Genomic DNA, 17419 nt, shown 5'->3' on the forward strand with positions numbered 1-17419 from the left:
TCCCTACTCTGCTGGAGTTGGCCAACGCAACACCAAAAGTGGGCAATGCCAGCTGTGGCTGAAGCAGGCCTGGGAGATATGTTCCAACCCTGATGTCAAGTAGTGAGAGAATAACATGTATATCCATCTGCTTCTGTTGGAACTGAGAGCACCAACCCTGCTTCACATTAGACCATGATTTCCTGTATGCTGTATAGAATAATAACATCAATAACTTAGGCATCAGTGTGGTTTTTTGTTTAGTCCTGAGTTTTGTAGTCACAATAAAATGATTTAAAAGCTCAGAAGACAAAGTGACTCGTCAATATGAAAATGATTAAAATGTACCATGTCCCTTCTAGTATTTGCTTCATCAATATGAACAGAATCTCCCACAGGAATTAAGTCACATTGACTCAGTCACAAGAAGCAGGGGATGGAGAAGAGAGACAGTATTAAATTTTAACCACTCTTCAAATAATGGTTTTTTAAATCAATAGTGTGGGTTCTGAACCCTTGGCTTCTCTAATTGCACTTGATTTCATGGCAGATACTGTCAAGATGAAGTTTTACCTCCTAGTTGTCACCCTCGCTATCTGCATTCAGCAGAAGCATGTCTTTACTCTTCAAAGGTAACACGCTCCTGGTGCTATTTGTATTTTAGTGGGTGTGGGTATGGAAGCCTATCTGTCTGAACCATGATATCTCCTATTGGTATAAACAAACATTTGACAAAGATCTAAGGTAATTTATTATATTTGTAATTGGATGTATGTCAATATAATCTATAGAAGACATGGGCAATGAAATTAATATATGTCTCCTTTGTAACCATAAATTTTACGTTTTTAATCATATTAAAACTATCCATTTTGGTCTAAGTGCAAATCAATTCTGTTCAGTCGGTGTTCTGGAATGCCGTTAAATGGCATACTTAAGCTTAATGGGGGAAAATAATTTGCTTCATTTGCCTTAAAACAAGGCCTTAAACGAATTACTTCTTGAAGTAGAAATGGAAACCATTTCTGAAAGTGCTAACAATCTGTTTTCTTTCTAAAAGAGTTTTTATTATTGCTTTTTCTGTCTTAATTCATTTTCGAATAACCATTTCATCCATGTATGACATCTTAGAAGCAGCTTTATTGTTACCTATTGATAAACCTCAGAAATGGCCTGAAACCAAAAAGCTCTATTAAAAACATGAAAACATATGCCAGAAACAAAAACAGACAAAGAGATTATATTTTCTACTATTCAGTTGGTTTTAAAACCTGAAACACTGTGTTATGTGGAGATACAAAGATAATACAACTTGCATCTGTATTAAGCAAACCCAATAACAAAAATAATCATGATTAAATAGCACCCCCATCACAGATATCAAACCACTACACATATATTAATGAATTAAACCCCATAACACTCTCATTATGTGACTTACTCAGGTTCACGCTAAAAGTTAGTGGCAGAACTGGGGATAGAAGCTAGATCCAGATCTCCTGACTCCTAGTCTTGTGCCCTAAAGACAAGATTGTTTTTCTTGCCTTGTATTGTAATCATATTTTCCAATAGTAACCTAAATACAGATTAGCACTGGTTACACACAATGGGATAAATAGGGAAGGAAGTGAATAGGCTCATTAAAATAACCTTTAGGATGAAGTCAATGGAGCTACACCAGTTTACACCAATTGAAGCTTTGTCTTTAATGTTTAAACAGATTAGTTAAGATTTGACCTAATCCACAGAAATGCAGTATTGCCAACCCCAACTGTTCAAAAATCATGAGTCAGGCCCCATGAAAACATTGATATTGGCTGAAAAAATGTGAGATTTTAAAACTAATGCAATTTGGGTTATTTTTATGTGACTACTGATGTTGGAGCATTTAGGGATTGCATTGTCAAGCTTTTCTCTGTAACCACAAAGGCTGTAACATGATTCCAGCAGCTGAACCTTTAAGAAAAAGGCTAAATATTGCAAGACTAGTGATAAGATTTTGAGAATTGGTAACACTGGAAATGTGTCCATCTCACTGGACTGTTTTAGGAAAGAGAGAGGGCCGGGACTGTCTTAGAGCGCATCTAAAAAGTGTGTGAGGGGGAACAGACTCCATTGTTCATAACTCTGTTCTTCAGTGTCATGAAATATCTTGATTCCTAGTCACAAGGGACAATTATATGTGTCAAAAATACAAGCCATGAGTAGTGGAGGAAAGCTAGACACACACTGGGTGAGATTAAGGACACTCATGCCTGCCAGAAAGAAGCTGTAACAAATCCCTGGCCACCTGTTATTCTTATTTACTATTTGTATTACCACAGTTCCCAACAGCCTAGCTGTACACCAGGATTCCTTTGTGTTAGGCACCGTATAAACACAGAACAAAAAGAGAGTTTTATCTGTGTAGAAGACAAGTAACAACACATGGATACGGACTGACTGATGAGGCAGTACAAGAATACAGTGAGAACATAGTGGTCAGCACGATGAACAGATATGAGTTGGGCAATATTGCATTTATCAAGACCAGAGAAAAGGATGTTGCAATAATTGAAACATGGATGGGAACTTTAGCTGTGTAGATTGATAGGAAAGGCTGTATCACAGAGATGTTATACAGAAAGAATCTGCAAGATTTAGACATAGACTAGATATGAGGACTTAGAGAGAGGTCTGAGTCAAAGATGACACCCAGGTTACAAATCCAAATGACAGGCAGGCTGGTGGTGTTATCCACAATTACCGAGAAAAGAGATAGTGGGCATAGACTTGGGGGGGGAGATAAAGAGCTCTGTTTTGAGCTTGGGTTGTCAATTGGACATCCACAAGGAGATGTCAAAGAGACAGGCTGAAATTTAATTTGGACAGAAGGAGACCAGTGCATAGTAGAGAGAGATCTGTGAGTTGTCAGCATAAAAATGGTAGCTGAATTTGTCTTTGTGGATGAGATTACCCAGAGCTAAAGTGTAGAGGAGAATGAGAAGAGGACCAGGGACATAGCTCTGGGAACACACATATAAAGCTGGAGTGGGGAGGAGAAGGATCCTCTGATAAACACACTGAAAAGCAATTACAGAGGTAGGAGGAGAACCAGGAGAGGACAAAGTTATAGAAGTCAAGGGAGGACAGGATTTCAAGAAGAAAAGCATGTTCGATGATGTAAAAGGTAGCTGACTCATCAAGGAGAATGAGGATGGAGTATTGGTTCCAGATTTGGTTAGGAAGAGGACATTAGAGACCATGGTGAGTGTGGTTTCTGTTACAGGCAAGGGACAGAAGCCAGATCAGAGAGGGTCTAGGATAGGACTTTTCAGTTCCTGTCCTTCAAATCTATCAGTAGGGCTTCACAAGTGTCTCCAGGCTGCACACCATGGAATCTCAAATTTCACAATAGCAGTAAGGACAGAATTCAAATCCTTCCACTCCATAAGCACAGGCCCCTTCAACAAAAGCCATAGGAAAATCTCTTTTAACCGTTGGCTAATTTAATGCCTATAACATTCAACTGAGCAGTTCTGATTCCATCCAACAGAAGACAGTTATATGAATACACAATAGTCACTTCATTATAATTCTTTTCACTATAGTGAGCAATGGAAACTACGTGAAGATGTCACATGAGGCTGCCCGGTTCAGGCACCCTTCATAAAGATAACCTCCATGGTAGATAGTAGCATCAGGAGACAACTCCTTTTCAAAACAAGCCCAGTCACAAGCTATGTAGTGCACATGCCCTAAGAAGTGGGCAAATAGCCAATGCTGCATAACTCCGATTGCTGTTTGTTGCTCTGTCGTATGATAGTGAAGGGAGAAAAAAGGCTGGCACATTGTGTTGGTTCTGCCTGAGAAACAACAGCGATTGCGTGGAGCACAGCTAAAAGCAGAAATGATAAATCATTTGGTCACTAGCCTCGGTCAGGTCACAGCTAGAAATCAATTACAGCAATGGGTTGTGACAATCATGATCCACAGACTAAAAATACGTGTTTTGAGAGCCCTGGCAGTTTTGTTTTATGGGCAATCTTCAGAAATGGTGTTGTCAGTCATCCTTCAAGAGCTTGCTTCATGCATTGCCATCAACTCCATATGGTTTTTTGGGTCACCGCTTCCCCTCCAAGAAAATGGAAATGGGGCTCAGATCTGCACAGGCTCCTCTCCCTGCTCCCCCTACCCACCTACACTAAACACGCCAAGTCTCACTCATTAGCATGCTATCTCACTCTCACACACATTCCTAAGCTTATCTCACTCATTTTGAGTAAATATATAAAGTTTTTAAACATTTTTTACTCAGGCATTGCAAGAGACGACAGGCTTAGAGCTTGGAAAGCTGCTTTCCAAACTTGTCTACTGCGGTAACCATAGAGACTATAAGCCCACATTCTATACACGCATGGGAGGCAAGAGAAGGCTATGTGGGGGTGGGTTGTGGGGGTGTGTGAATACTTGACGATCAAAAATATCTGAGTTCACCCAGAAAACAAGCAGGACTTCATAGAAAGATGGCGTGTTCTGCAAAATGCAGATCAAAATATAAATCACACTGGACACATTCATGTCCTCAGGGATCTCCAACCATCCAGGTTTTTGGTCCAACCAGCAAATAATAGTTTGTATTAAAATCCACTGGTTTGCATTGCATATAGAATTTTCACATGCCCTAGATTTTAGTATGAATTAGGACATTTAAGTGTTTCATATGTTATATTAAGCCATGTACATTTTAAAACAACTATTAAGTGCTGGTTGGAATAAAAACCTGGACTATTGGATGTTGCCAAGGACCAAAGATGAGAGTCTCTGTCTTAAACAATGACCTAACACACCACCTGGAAAGTCTCACTCTTTGGGGCTGTAAATCTCAGTCTTAAGGACAGCCAACCCTTGGCATCTCTGATACACTCATACTATTTCAAACTTCTCCTAACTCCCTTATAATGGTGCATTCAAGAAACTGAGGGTACGCCTTCAAATATGCCGCTGATGGATTGATTCTTTGGGATCAATTGAGTGGAAGTAGAGATGCACTCAATCGATCCAGAAATCAACTTAATAAATCCACCCCTGGAAAAAGAGTAATGCTGCATTGACGGGAAGGTGTTTCCCATCGGCACAGCATAGTGGGGACGCCGCACTCATTAGAATTTAGGAAGTCTACGTAGCTTGCGTATCTCCCGTCGACTGCTGCCAAATTTCACGGTAAGGGTAGACCAGGCCTGAGCCAGACTGTTCAGGTTTGCACAACAATATGAAATGTTCCCAGGTGCACACTCAAGCCTTTGCTTTTTCTAAATGTCTTTTTTTTTTTTTCAGTGATCAAGTTTTGTGGGCTCTCCCACGATCAGACAGACAAGCTGAATTTCTTCAGAATTTAACAACCAACTTTGAGGTAATTTGTTCTCTGTAAAGTGTCGGCCAAATTCTGCTCTCAGGTACACCAGTGCCATTCCATTGGGAGGAAGATTTAGCCCACTCTTTCATTCTTTTATGTTATATATATTTTTTAGTTTGTAGGAGCTCAATAGATGCTTTATTTCCATCATTCGAATGTCTACCGATTTAAATGAGCAGATTCCATTGATTGATAACATTTTATCATATTATATCAAGCAACCGATTTCAGAACTATGTAATTGATTTTGTACATTAGCAGCAACAAAACAAAGATGAAGTACTGACATGTGATGGCTGGTAAAATCATTTGCCAGGAAGTCCCAGGAGTTTAGGCCAATGCAATTTCTAACTGTATGACTTATAGGAACCTGACACGCAGGATTGGATTTTACAGTATTTGGTGGTTTTTCACTAAGACAGAGTTTACATGATTAGAATCAGTTTATCTATAACTAATAATGTCTTAGAATACCAGCAGGATTTTGTGATTTCCATCTGCCATTAGAGGAAAAAGCATTTAATTAAAATAAAGCATCCATATTTCTTCAAAAGCACTTCCCCCACTATTTCATCACATTTTTGTTTGAAGTCAGCACCCTGTAATGAAAAGCATAAACCATTTCCCCCATCAGCATTGTTAACAGGATCCCTGATGATTTGTCCCAGATCACCAGAGCCTTTAACTGCCCGTGTCCATAGCCTGTCGGTCCCACTTGCTCCCCTGACTCCTGTTGCCCCCATAGTCTTCCTGTCCCTCCACCACAGCTTCTTATCTCCCTCACCAACTGCTCCTATCCACCTCCTGCATACCAGATCCTGTCTCCCTCCCGCTCTGCTGCCTCCCACCCTCTAGCTCTGCATCACCCTCCCCGCTCCTCTCTCTCTGGCCACCTTAAGTCCCCTTCTTCTCTCACTCTTCATTCCAGTGTGGAGAGGCAATCTCCCTGCATGCAGTTCCAGTGCCCGGTGCCACAGAGACCTACAGAAGCTAGGAAGAGTAAATAAAGCGTGTCACACTGTGGAGTGGCTCATGACTGAGAATGCCAACCTCAGGGCAGACTGTCAAAAACAGGGCAGACCCCCCAAACTGGTGGTGTGTTCTATAATTAGATTTCACCTACCCAGTAACAAATGTGAACTCCTGGATCACTATAACAGTCTTTCTATGGAGTCACAGAGAGTCCCCTTAGGCTCTTCAGTCTATCTTGCCACCCAGGCAAACTGGATTTAGTGATAAATGGTCACTTACACCAAAAATCACAAAATACTCTATTCAGGTTGCTTTCAGTCCCAAAAGACCAGTCACTTACCCAAGATCAGTTGGTACCCTAAATGCTGCACCAAAGACAACGCCTGTAGCCAATCTTGTAATAAACTATCTAAAGGTTTAATAACTAGGAAAAAGAAATTGAGAGTTATTTCCAGGTTAAAGCAAGCAAACATATACACACAAATGAGTTACCACTTATGATTCCTAAAGATGGCAGAGATGTTGTAATTTATCAATTTGAAATGTGACTCAAGGATGACTCTGGAGTATCCCTGCCTTAGTTTAGTGTTTCTGGCCCTGTGAAAATTCAAATAGTAAAGAGATCACCATTTTTTCCTTATGAGAATCTCTATATGACCTTCCCCCAGAGTTTAAATCAATGGGATGCGGGCTCCTGGGTGTAACTTCTTCATGGGTGGCTGGAGCAATCAACAAAGCTTTTTGTCCTAGATGGCTCATTAAGTCTTGATAGAACTTCTTGATGGGTGGAGGAACCACTCTTCCCATCTGAGCTCACAAGTTTTACAATTATAAAACAAACTTCTCTTTTACCTTTTAGCGTGGAATACAGATGTTACAAGTGAGATTAATGCATGCAGCAACTTACAAGCATTTCACAGAGTCTAAACACTACATACATTCTTATAAGACTAATACCTCTTTTGAACAAAATTAACACACAGGTGAGCTGCTTTGGTTTCCAGCTATGAGTTTGTCAGTTCTTAGCTAACACCTATGGCCTTGGCTAGAGCTGGCATTTGATTTCCAGCATCACAAAGGGAAAGTCTTGCTCAGCTCCTGCAGTCCTTGGTTGAAGCATGCTCAGAGAAGGTGGAGTGTTTAGCGAATTTTCCTGCCAGTCACTACTGATCACATGTGAACTGAGATTTTTCAGAGGGTTATAACTTGGCCACATTTGGGTGGATTTTTATGGGGACGTCAAAAGGCACATCCTTGATACAAAGGTCAACCTCCTGCCAAATTTCAAGTACCTGCTCCAAAACATGAGGGCACTAAAGCTTCTTAATTAAACATCTGTAACATGGGCAAAACAATGAATTCTTGTTCTCAGAAACAGCTGAGCTGTTTTAGCTGAAACTTAAAAAATAAACATTAGCCAGAGGCTGTCACGTGGCATGGAAAATTTCACCCCAATGTAGTAGGCCAATTTGGCAAAGTTATAAGCAAATGCAGTGGAAAACAGGTGTTATAATGAAAAGTATTAGGCAAGCTTAACTATAGACAGAACTATCTTTAGTAATGAATGGGGTATATAGAAGATAGACTGACCACTGCTTTTCATCTTCTAATATAAAAACAAAAATACCTATTGAAACTGAAGGTGTACTATGAACATGGCCATGGGATCAGACCCTGCTGGCAAGATAGGCAAGAAACACACAGCTTGAGAATCCCGCTTGGGGACTGCTAGGGCTTTAGCTTGCGCTAGGTCTCCAAGCAGCTCATTAGCTCTGGGGTGCCTTCAGGATGAAAGCAGTTTTGTGCGGGTCCGCCAGCTGCAACGTAGGTACCTACAGGGTTAGGCAGAAACCGAGCAGTAGTTTTGAGAATGTCACTGACCTCTAATGGTAGACACAAGCATCTAAAGAGGCAACTAGGTACCTTCAGGAATCTGGCCCTTAATCTTGTTTAAAATTTAGAATAAATTCTCCAGGGGCTGTCTCTCTGTTGGTTGTTCCAAAGGCTATATATCTACACTGCACTGCAGTGCAGACTATGGAGATATGAATTGCAGATCATACCAAAATGTTGGGCACTAATTGCCCCATATGGATACTGCTGGTGTAAACTAAAAAGAACCTAGTTTGTATTAACATAGTCCTGTCTGGTGCACCAAAATGAATACAGTATTCAAAGTGTAGTTACACCAGACGCAAGGAAAAAATAACTCATCTATCTACTCCGTGACATGTTGACTTTGAGTATGCAGCAAAAGAATTGCATTAGCCTTTTTTCACATTATAAATTCATGTCTAATTTGCTGCCCGCTATCACCCCTCAGTCTTTTCAACCTTATTGATTCCCACGTTTCAACCACCCCCTGAATATCTAGGTTTCAGGTTATTTTCTTTCATTAGCTTTCATTTTACTAACTTGAATTTTACTAAAATGAATTTAATTTTATTTTCTGCCCATTTCTAATCTCTCTAGGCCCCTTTATATTGTTGCTTCATCTGGATTTATTTGAAATCCCTTCTGGCATTTGGTTTGTTTATAATCAAAGTAATCACTGAATACAATAACTGCGAAGACCAGTCTGAGCTGAATTAATTCCCCAAATACCTTCAGGAAAATAAACCTTAATAGACTTGAGGATTTGAATTATAATAACCGACTAAACAGATATATTAAACCAGTAATATTATCTCAGTAAAGGTGATGTTCCTGCCTTTGTTCGTGATTTATGAATGTATATGCAGCTATTATAAACATTTCTTACATATATACACTTTTCATTTTCAGCAATGGTATGATGTGACATCACAACACATGAAACATAAAATTGCTTCCCACATATGACCTAGTAGATTGAAGATATGTATTGTGTTTTAATTGTGTTCAGAATGTTTACTAAATGTTAAAGTATTTTTTCTTTCCTTGGGAAAAAAATTGTTCTGACAAACATTGTAGGTTGTTCTCTGGAAACCTGATTCACCTGAAAACATTATGAAAAACAAAGAAGTCCATTTCTATGTTAATGTGTCCAATATAAATGACGTGAAATCTGAGCTAAACCGATCCACCATCAGATACAAGTATGATTCTTATTTCTTGATCTGAAGATATGAAATCAGAAATTCAAGCCAATGGGTGACACTGCCATTTAAAAGTGGTTTATACTCTTTGTTTGTTGTTCAGAGTTTTGATGGACAATGTTCAAGGACTTATAAAAAACCAAACTGCCAATGACACAGTCAATCCCCGCAGTTCTGCATCCTACTATGAACAATATCACTCTCTGAATGAAGTAAGATATGTTATATTTTTCTTGTGATCCTATATGCATTTATTGTTGTTGCATTAACAAGGGATTGAATTTAATTTGGTGATGGTGATATGGACTGTCTGTTTGTGATATGGACTGTCACATTACAGATCCACAGGGGAAACAATTACATCTGTATTAACTAATAATAGTTCTTATTAATATAGTACCTTTAATAAAGAAGGATCTCAGCACCTTACTAAACACACACACAGGAACCACTTCACCCACCAGTGAAATGCAGATACCAACGCAGCAATATAACACACATCTGTGTAGGGCAGGAAGTGAATAGTATCTTCTCCAGCTGAAACACAGGAGGAATTTGAGATAGGTGCAATATAATTACCTAAATTGGAATTTGGCCAAGACATTTTAGATTTCAGGTAAATGCTCACCCTAAGTCTACAATCATAACTTTAGTGGCTTCTGACAACTTAATTCTAATGCACAATTCTGCAGTTTACCTAAAAGGCACTCTGCATAGTGCAGCTGTGTATGTCTGTCCAAATTGTCTTAAAAAGGATTGGATTACTGTTCACTCCAAAGAAGTCTTTAGTAAGAATAATGTATGAAACTCATTAAAAGCAAGGTCAGGGAAAATGCAAAGAAAGGAATATGATTTTCTTTCTTGCTTAATATCTTTTATTTCTTGCTGATGCAAAAAGATATACGAGATGACCTGATGGGTGTTTTACATCTCTAATTTTCCATTTGTGATTTCTGTAATTATTTTATACAGTTCTAATTATTTTCACTTAGGACTCATGAGAAGCAGGACAATATACTGTAAACTGAATACTCTACAGATTATTCTGTTTTGCTGAATCCTAAATGGATATGAGCCAGCAAGGAAGAAACTGTCAACCTGTTTAAAGTATATCACCAAAATGTGCCACTTTTTGAAAAATTAGGGTGTGCGTCTTCCGCCTACCACTCTTAAAATGCAGTGGCAATTATCAAGGCCGGATTAAAAGTGGTTACTTAACACAGGTGGTCATTAGTAAAGATGGAATTGAATTGTGTATAATGACTAAATTTGGGGATACATTAGGGTGTTCTCTTAAGACAGGTAGCCTAGGTTTGATCCAGTGCCCACTGAAATCAGTAGCAAGACACCCATTTATAGATTCATAGATGCTAAGTAACCACTGAGATCATCTAATCTGACCTTCTGTGTACCACAGGCCATAAAACTTCCCCAAAATAATTCCTAGATCATATCTGATAGAAAAACATCCATTCTTAATTAAAAAATTGTCAGTGATGGAGAATCCACCACCACCCTTGGTGAATAGTTCCAATGGTTAATTACCCTCACTGTTAAAACTTTACACCTTATTTCCATCTGAATTTGTCTTGCTTCAACTTCCAGACATTGGATCATGTTATACCTTTCTTTGTTATACTGAGAGTCTATTATTAAATATTTGTTTCCCATGTAGATACTTATAGACTATAATCAAGTCACCCCTTAACCTTCTCTTTGTTAAACTAAATAGATTGAGGTCTTTCAATCTATTACTATAAGGCATGTTTTCTAATCCTTTAATTGTTTTTGTAGCTCTTCTCTGAACCTTCTCCAATTTATCAATGTCCTTCTTGAATTGTGAGCACCAGAACTAGACACATTATTCTAACAGTGGTCACACCAGAGCCAAATACAGAGGTAAAATAACCTCTCTACTCCTACTCAAGTTTCCCCTGTCTGTGCATTGCATTAGCTCTTTTTGCCAGCGCATCACACTAGAAGCTCATGTTCAGCTGATTATCCTCCACAACCCCCAAATCCTTTTCAGAGTCACTGCTTCCCAGAATAGAGTCCCCCAACCTGTAAGTATGGTCTGCATTCTTTGTTCCTTGATGTATACATTTACAGTTAGCTGTAGTAAGATGTATTGTTTGCTTGCTAATAGTTTACCAAGCGATCCAGATCCCTCTAAATCAGTGACCTGCCCTCTTCATTATTTAGCACTCCCACAGTTTTGGTGTCATCTGCAAATTTAATCAGTGATGATTTTATCTCTTGTTCCAGGTCAATTATAAAAATGTTAAATAGCGTAGGGCCAAAAACCTATCCTTGTGGAACCCCAATGGAAACACACCTGTATGATGACAGTTCCCCATTTATAATTACGTTTTCAGACCTATCAGCTAGACAGTTTTTAATCCATTTAATGTGTGTCATATTAAATTTATATCATTCTAGATATTTATTCAAAGTGTCATGTGGTACCAAGTCAAATGGCTTACAGAAGTCTAAGTATATTACATTAACATTATTACCTTTATCAGTCAAACTTGTAATCTCATCAAAACAAGATATCAAGTTAGTTTGACAGGATCTGTTTTTCATAAGCCTAAATTGACTTGCATTAATTACATTACCCTCCTTTAATTTTTTATTAATTGAGTCCCATATCATCCTCTTCATTATCTTGCACAGGATTGATGTGAGGCTGACAGGCCTATAATTACCCAGAAAATCCTGTTTACCCTTTTTAAAAATTGGGACAGCATTAGCTTTCTTCCCATTTTCTGGAACTTCCCCTGTTCTCCAAGACTTATTGAAAATCAACATTAACAGTCCAGCTCCTCAGTCAGCTCTTTTAAAACTCTTGCAAATTTTCTGGATCTGCTGATTTAAAAATGTCTAACTTTAGAAACTTCTGTTTAACATCCTCCAGAGATACTAGTGGAATTGAAAAAGTGTTATCATCACCATGTGATGAGACTATATCATCTGCTTTTTTCTCCAAATACAGAACAGAAATATGTATTGAACACTTCTGCCTTTTCTGCATTATTATTGATAATTCTACCATTTCCATCTAGTAATGGATCAATACCATTGTGAGGTTTCTTTTTGTTCCTAATATATTGTCCTTAACTCCGCTGGTTAGAACTATCTCCCTGTGTCCCTGCTTCTCTTATCAATTCTCTACAATTCCTAACTTCAGATTTATATTCATTATTATCAAATTCCCTTTTCTTCCATTTGTTATATATTTTGTTTTTATTTTTTTATAGCTGCCTTCATTTCCCCTCTAAACTAGGTCAGTCTTTTAATCAGCATGTCTTTCTCCCTCAATTGTGGGACTATAGTTTTTTGGGCATCTAGCAAGGTGTTCTTAGATGATTCCCAATTACCATTTACATTTTTCTGATTAATTTTTTCCTCCCAGCTGATTGGGCTCATAAATGTTTTCAGCTTTATAAAATTGGCCTTAAATGAGTGATAAATTAAACTCCTAATAAGGATAATCCCTTGTACAGGTTATACTGTATATTTATATTCCACACAAAAAACTATATTAAAATACCATTATTAAGATTGCAAAGTCAAGCACTCAGAAGTTATGAAATGCCAAAGTTAAGGTCCCTGTATACCCTTCTTAATTTTGCCATTTGTGCATTTGTGTTATCATATAGTCTTCAAGTATGTGATCACATACTATTTTGTTAGCACAAGGAGGTATGAGCAGTCTAAGCATGCTCAATGAGGCTGAAATCTTCAGAGATTTTAGCTGTTAAAATTTATCAAAGGCTTATAACTTGGCCAAATTTGGATGGATTTTCACCATGATAGCCAAAGTAACATCCTTGACACAGAGGTCACCCCCTGCCAAATTTTAAGTCCCTGCTCCAAACATAGGGGTGCTAGAGCATTTAGAAAAAATAAAAAAGGTCACCAGCACTTTTTAACATGGGCAAAACAACATATTTTCCTTTGGTGTTGTTCTTATAAACAGCTGAACCCTTTTGGCTGAAGATTTTTTTAAAATCAGCCTGTGGCTGACACCTGGCATGTAAAATTTCAGCCCAAACTTCTACAATTTGACAAAATTATAAATAGTGGAAAATAGGGTTTCATAATGGGAAGTGTCAGGCAACCTTAATAAATATACAGGGCTACGAGCCCCACCCCACCTCACCTATACTCAGGAATGATTGAATATTTTTTCTGAACCATGAAGGAGAAACAGGAGAACAGCTTGAGAAACTATATTCTATGTACAATATCTTAAAAGTTGTTTGGAAATAATGACTGAGTGAAAACTCAATTTGAACTAAAAGGTCTGGCCCTAGATAAATTATCCTAGTATAACGGTATTTAGCTCCTTTTCTCATTTGCTCTTGCAGTACCTTGTTTAGGGTTTCTGTGGTGGACCTGGGAAAGAAGAGATTAATCATAGAGTACTGCATTAATAACTTTATTAAGAGTTTACACACATTTTCTAATTAAGCTAAAAAATGAAGACCCAGCAAACTGGGAAAACCCTTTGAGAACATGGTATATCTGATCCAGCTAATTTTATATCCATTGACATAAAATGTATACAGTGTTAACCCTAAAATGAAAACTAGCTCTCAGAAAGTATCTGCTTTTCAATTTTCATTTAACTAAATGAAATGCATGCACGAATTACCATGAATACATGTGCAACTCAGATAACTGCGCATGCATATGATTGATTAGAAGTATAACTGGGCATTTGCATATACAATTACTTGATTTGTGCATGAAAATTAGATACGCAATTGTGCCTGTATATTTGCAAACACCTAATTTGGAAAATAAGGTCCAAAACATTTAACTTTTTTCTGTGTCCAGTTAATATTTCCCCATAATAAACTTTCTTAATAAATATTTTGTTGGCTTCTTTTTTCCAAGCACCCATAACTTGTTCAGTTCAGCACTTTTCATTCATTCTTTGGTTTTAACTATTGCCTTTAAAATTTCTGAAAAAAAATGATCTAAAATAGTTTTCTGCCTTTTGTCCCCTACCCAGACATATTTTAAAGAAAGCTCTCTGTCTTCTCTCTTGATTGTATTATTTTAGGCCACTTCCCCTTGAATGGTCCATCAGAATATGTGCTAATTTCTTATGCTAAACTATCTGTTCAATCTTGTATTTAGCTGTGACACTCTTACCTTTCCCCGATCTGAAGAAGAGCTCTGTGTAGCTAGAAAGCTTGTCTCTCTCACTAACAGAAGTTGGTCCAATACAAGATATTACCTCACCCACCTTGTTGTTCTTCTTTTGTCACTCAAATTATTTGAGATAGAAGAGCTGGCTATGAATAATTAGCCACTGATTGCAGGTGGGAAACAAATGGCACTTGTGCAGCTAAATCATATAAGCACTTGGGAAAAATCCCACCTTCCCTTTCTAAAAAGAAGGCATAGCCGTGCATTCCTTGCACTGAATGGAAAACTTCCCATTACCTTCAGTGGGAATTTTTCCTGTGCATGGAATGCAGCGTTAGGGCTGAAGACTTTAAAACTGAAACTATATTTGCTAACTGATTCACTCCATCTTTATAGATCTATTATTGGATGGAAGAAATAACAGAGATGAATGCTGATCTTCTTCAGAAAATATATATTGGATCCTCATATGAGAAGCGCCCACTTTATATATTGAAGGTACATGTTATGATTTAGTGTGCAATCTTTTTTCTGTAGTAATTTAAACTACAGGTGTAGGTTTTTGTCAGAGAGAAATTTTTAAAAATGTTATTGATAGCTCAATTGGATTTTATTTTATAGAAAATTTTGCTTTTTTTTTTGAGTTTAGTAAAGAGGGTGCCACTGAAATTTGTCACACATAGCGGGTCAAATACTGCTCTCCTTTGCACTACAGAAAGTCAATTGAGTACTCTGCATTTAAACTAGTATAAGTGAGAGTAGCATCCAGCCCGGTATCTCCTTGAGAACTCCATGCAACAGACAGAACATTTCCTTTTCTTGTCTCTCTTTCTTCTTTTTGTTTACTATTCTATTGCCATTCTTCTGTGCCCTTTCAACATATAGAAGGCTGTAAGAAACTCGCAGGCCGCAATTATTTTGTGGAAACTGCAAATTTTTATAGTTGCTGCAAATTTGAGTGGCATTGCGACCCTGTGCACCAGGTTGTAAAGATGCTTGCTCAAATTTGGGCCAACCGCCCTTCTGTCATGCTTGTCTTTGAGAGCCAAATCGGATACACCGTGTGTCTTTTGTGCTGCTGCCTTGCTTTGGAAGGCTGCATGACTTGGAAGAAGGTGCTGGAGCTTACATGTGGGTGTGCACCCAGGAGATACTCAGTGGGGGGGTCTTCATTCCTCAACAGGAAACAGGTTGAGGGGAGGTCTGAGACTAGATCCGCAGGGGAGTGTCTGCCTGGCATCATGCTGACATGCTGATTGCACCAAAACGGCAACTTTAAAAAACCGTGGCCACAACTTTTGAAACAAAAGATCAAAAAATCCACCACTTTCTTACAGCCTTAAACATATGGTTTTCTTTTGTCAGCTTTCTAACAGAGACAGAACACCAAAAAGTGCCATATGGATTGACTGTGGTATCCATGCAAGAGAATGGATTGCTCCTGCTTTCTGCTTGTGGTTCATAGGACACGTGAGTAGATTTCATCACAGTATTTTAAACAAAACAAAATACCTTGATCCTATTTTCCTTCTTTTGCAAATTGTGCTCGATCTCAACAACTTCCTATTCAATTTAATGCCACATCATTGAAGAATAAACTCAGTTCTTATTACAGATTTAAATTTTTCAAAGCATCAGCAGTAAGTTAGACCAATATTTCACATTTATAGACTGGTCAGGAGTGGAGAACACAGGTTATAATGTTTCAAACTAAACATATTGCCTACACTTCGAGCTGAAGAAGACATACCCATGCTAGCTCTGACTGAGCTAGTGCGCTAAAAATAGTGTAGCTGTGATGGTACGAGCAACAGAATAGGCTAACCGCATGTCTAACCTCTCAGACAGTATCATACTTGGGGCAGCCAGCTCTTCCTGCTGCCATGGCTACACTATTTTTAGTGCACTATCTCGATCAGAGCTAGCATGAATATATCTCCTCCAGGTGGACTTTACACCTCCAGCTTGAAAGTGTGGACATACCCTAAGAATGCATTTGAGTGGTAAAGTCCAAACACAGAGTTAACCAACTAGAAAGTGTAATAGTTTGTCCACCAAGGAGTTGAATGATATATAGGCAGTGAAGGCATCAGAATAAACATAAGGGTCTACCATCAGACCTCAATTACAACTATAAAACTCTATTGAAATCAATGTGGGTGCAGAATTGGATGTCAGTATGTTAAGGAGTTCAGATAGGGATTTTCAAAGGAGCCTATGGGAATTAGGTGCCCAAATCCCTTTGAAAGTCAATAGGATTTGGGCACCTAACTCCATCAACCCCTTTGAAAATCCCAGCCTTAAATCCTCCCTTGAAACCTAACACTAATTATCCTCTTGCTGCTGGTTTAAATGATTATCAGCTGTGCTCCTGTCATGCCATTGAAATGTACCTGTAACATCTGTAAGTGGTTAACAAGTTAAGAGAAAATGTAAACTGTTTGCCGCCCCCATCCACTTGATCTAATTTACCCAAATATTTTAAATTCAATCCAAAGCTTTATTCCCACGTCACTTTATGAAGGAACACTTCTATTAAAATTGTCACAGACATAGCCACACACATTACAAGTATTAGCTTCTTGGCTACAATAAACATCCTTCTTAAAGATGTTTTGAATATTGTTTAGAGGCACAACAAAGACTGCCACTTCATATTCACATCAGAGAAAAACCATTGCCAGGGAATTAAAAGGACAGGGGAATTTACAATAAGAGGAAGTGCCTAATGAAAGACATACGAGGACTAAGAAGTATGATTAAACTTAACTTTTATATTTAGTAACCCAGCTAAATCTGTTAGGGCACAATTTACCCTTATGCAGAGGACAAG

The 17419-nt window shown here is 38.2% G+C and overlaps 1 protein-coding gene across 1 annotated transcript in view; it reads left to right on the forward strand.

Moving 5' to 3' along the window:
• The first annotated feature begins 459 nt into the window (after window positions 1–459).
• Window positions 460–17419, forward strand: part of CPB2 (carboxypeptidase B2) — a 28867-nt gene continuing 11907 nt past the window's right edge. Inside the window, 6 exon segments of the mRNA XM_067563133.1 lie at window positions 460–611; window positions 5296–5371; window positions 9299–9423; window positions 9527–9635; window positions 14983–15084; window positions 15952–16056. Of these exon segments, the coding sequence (XP_067419234.1) occupies window positions 460–611; window positions 5296–5371; window positions 9299–9423; window positions 9527–9635; window positions 14983–15084; window positions 15952–16056 (669 nt within the window).

This window comes from Emydura macquarii, unplaced genomic scaffold, assembly GCF_026122565.2.
Source record: "Emydura macquarii macquarii isolate MOO-44397 ecotype Brisbane River unplaced genomic scaffold, CSIRO-AGI_Emac_v2 contig_2473, whole genome shotgun sequence".
NCBI classification, from domain to species: domain Eukaryota; kingdom Metazoa; phylum Chordata; order Testudines; family Chelidae; genus Emydura; species Emydura macquarii.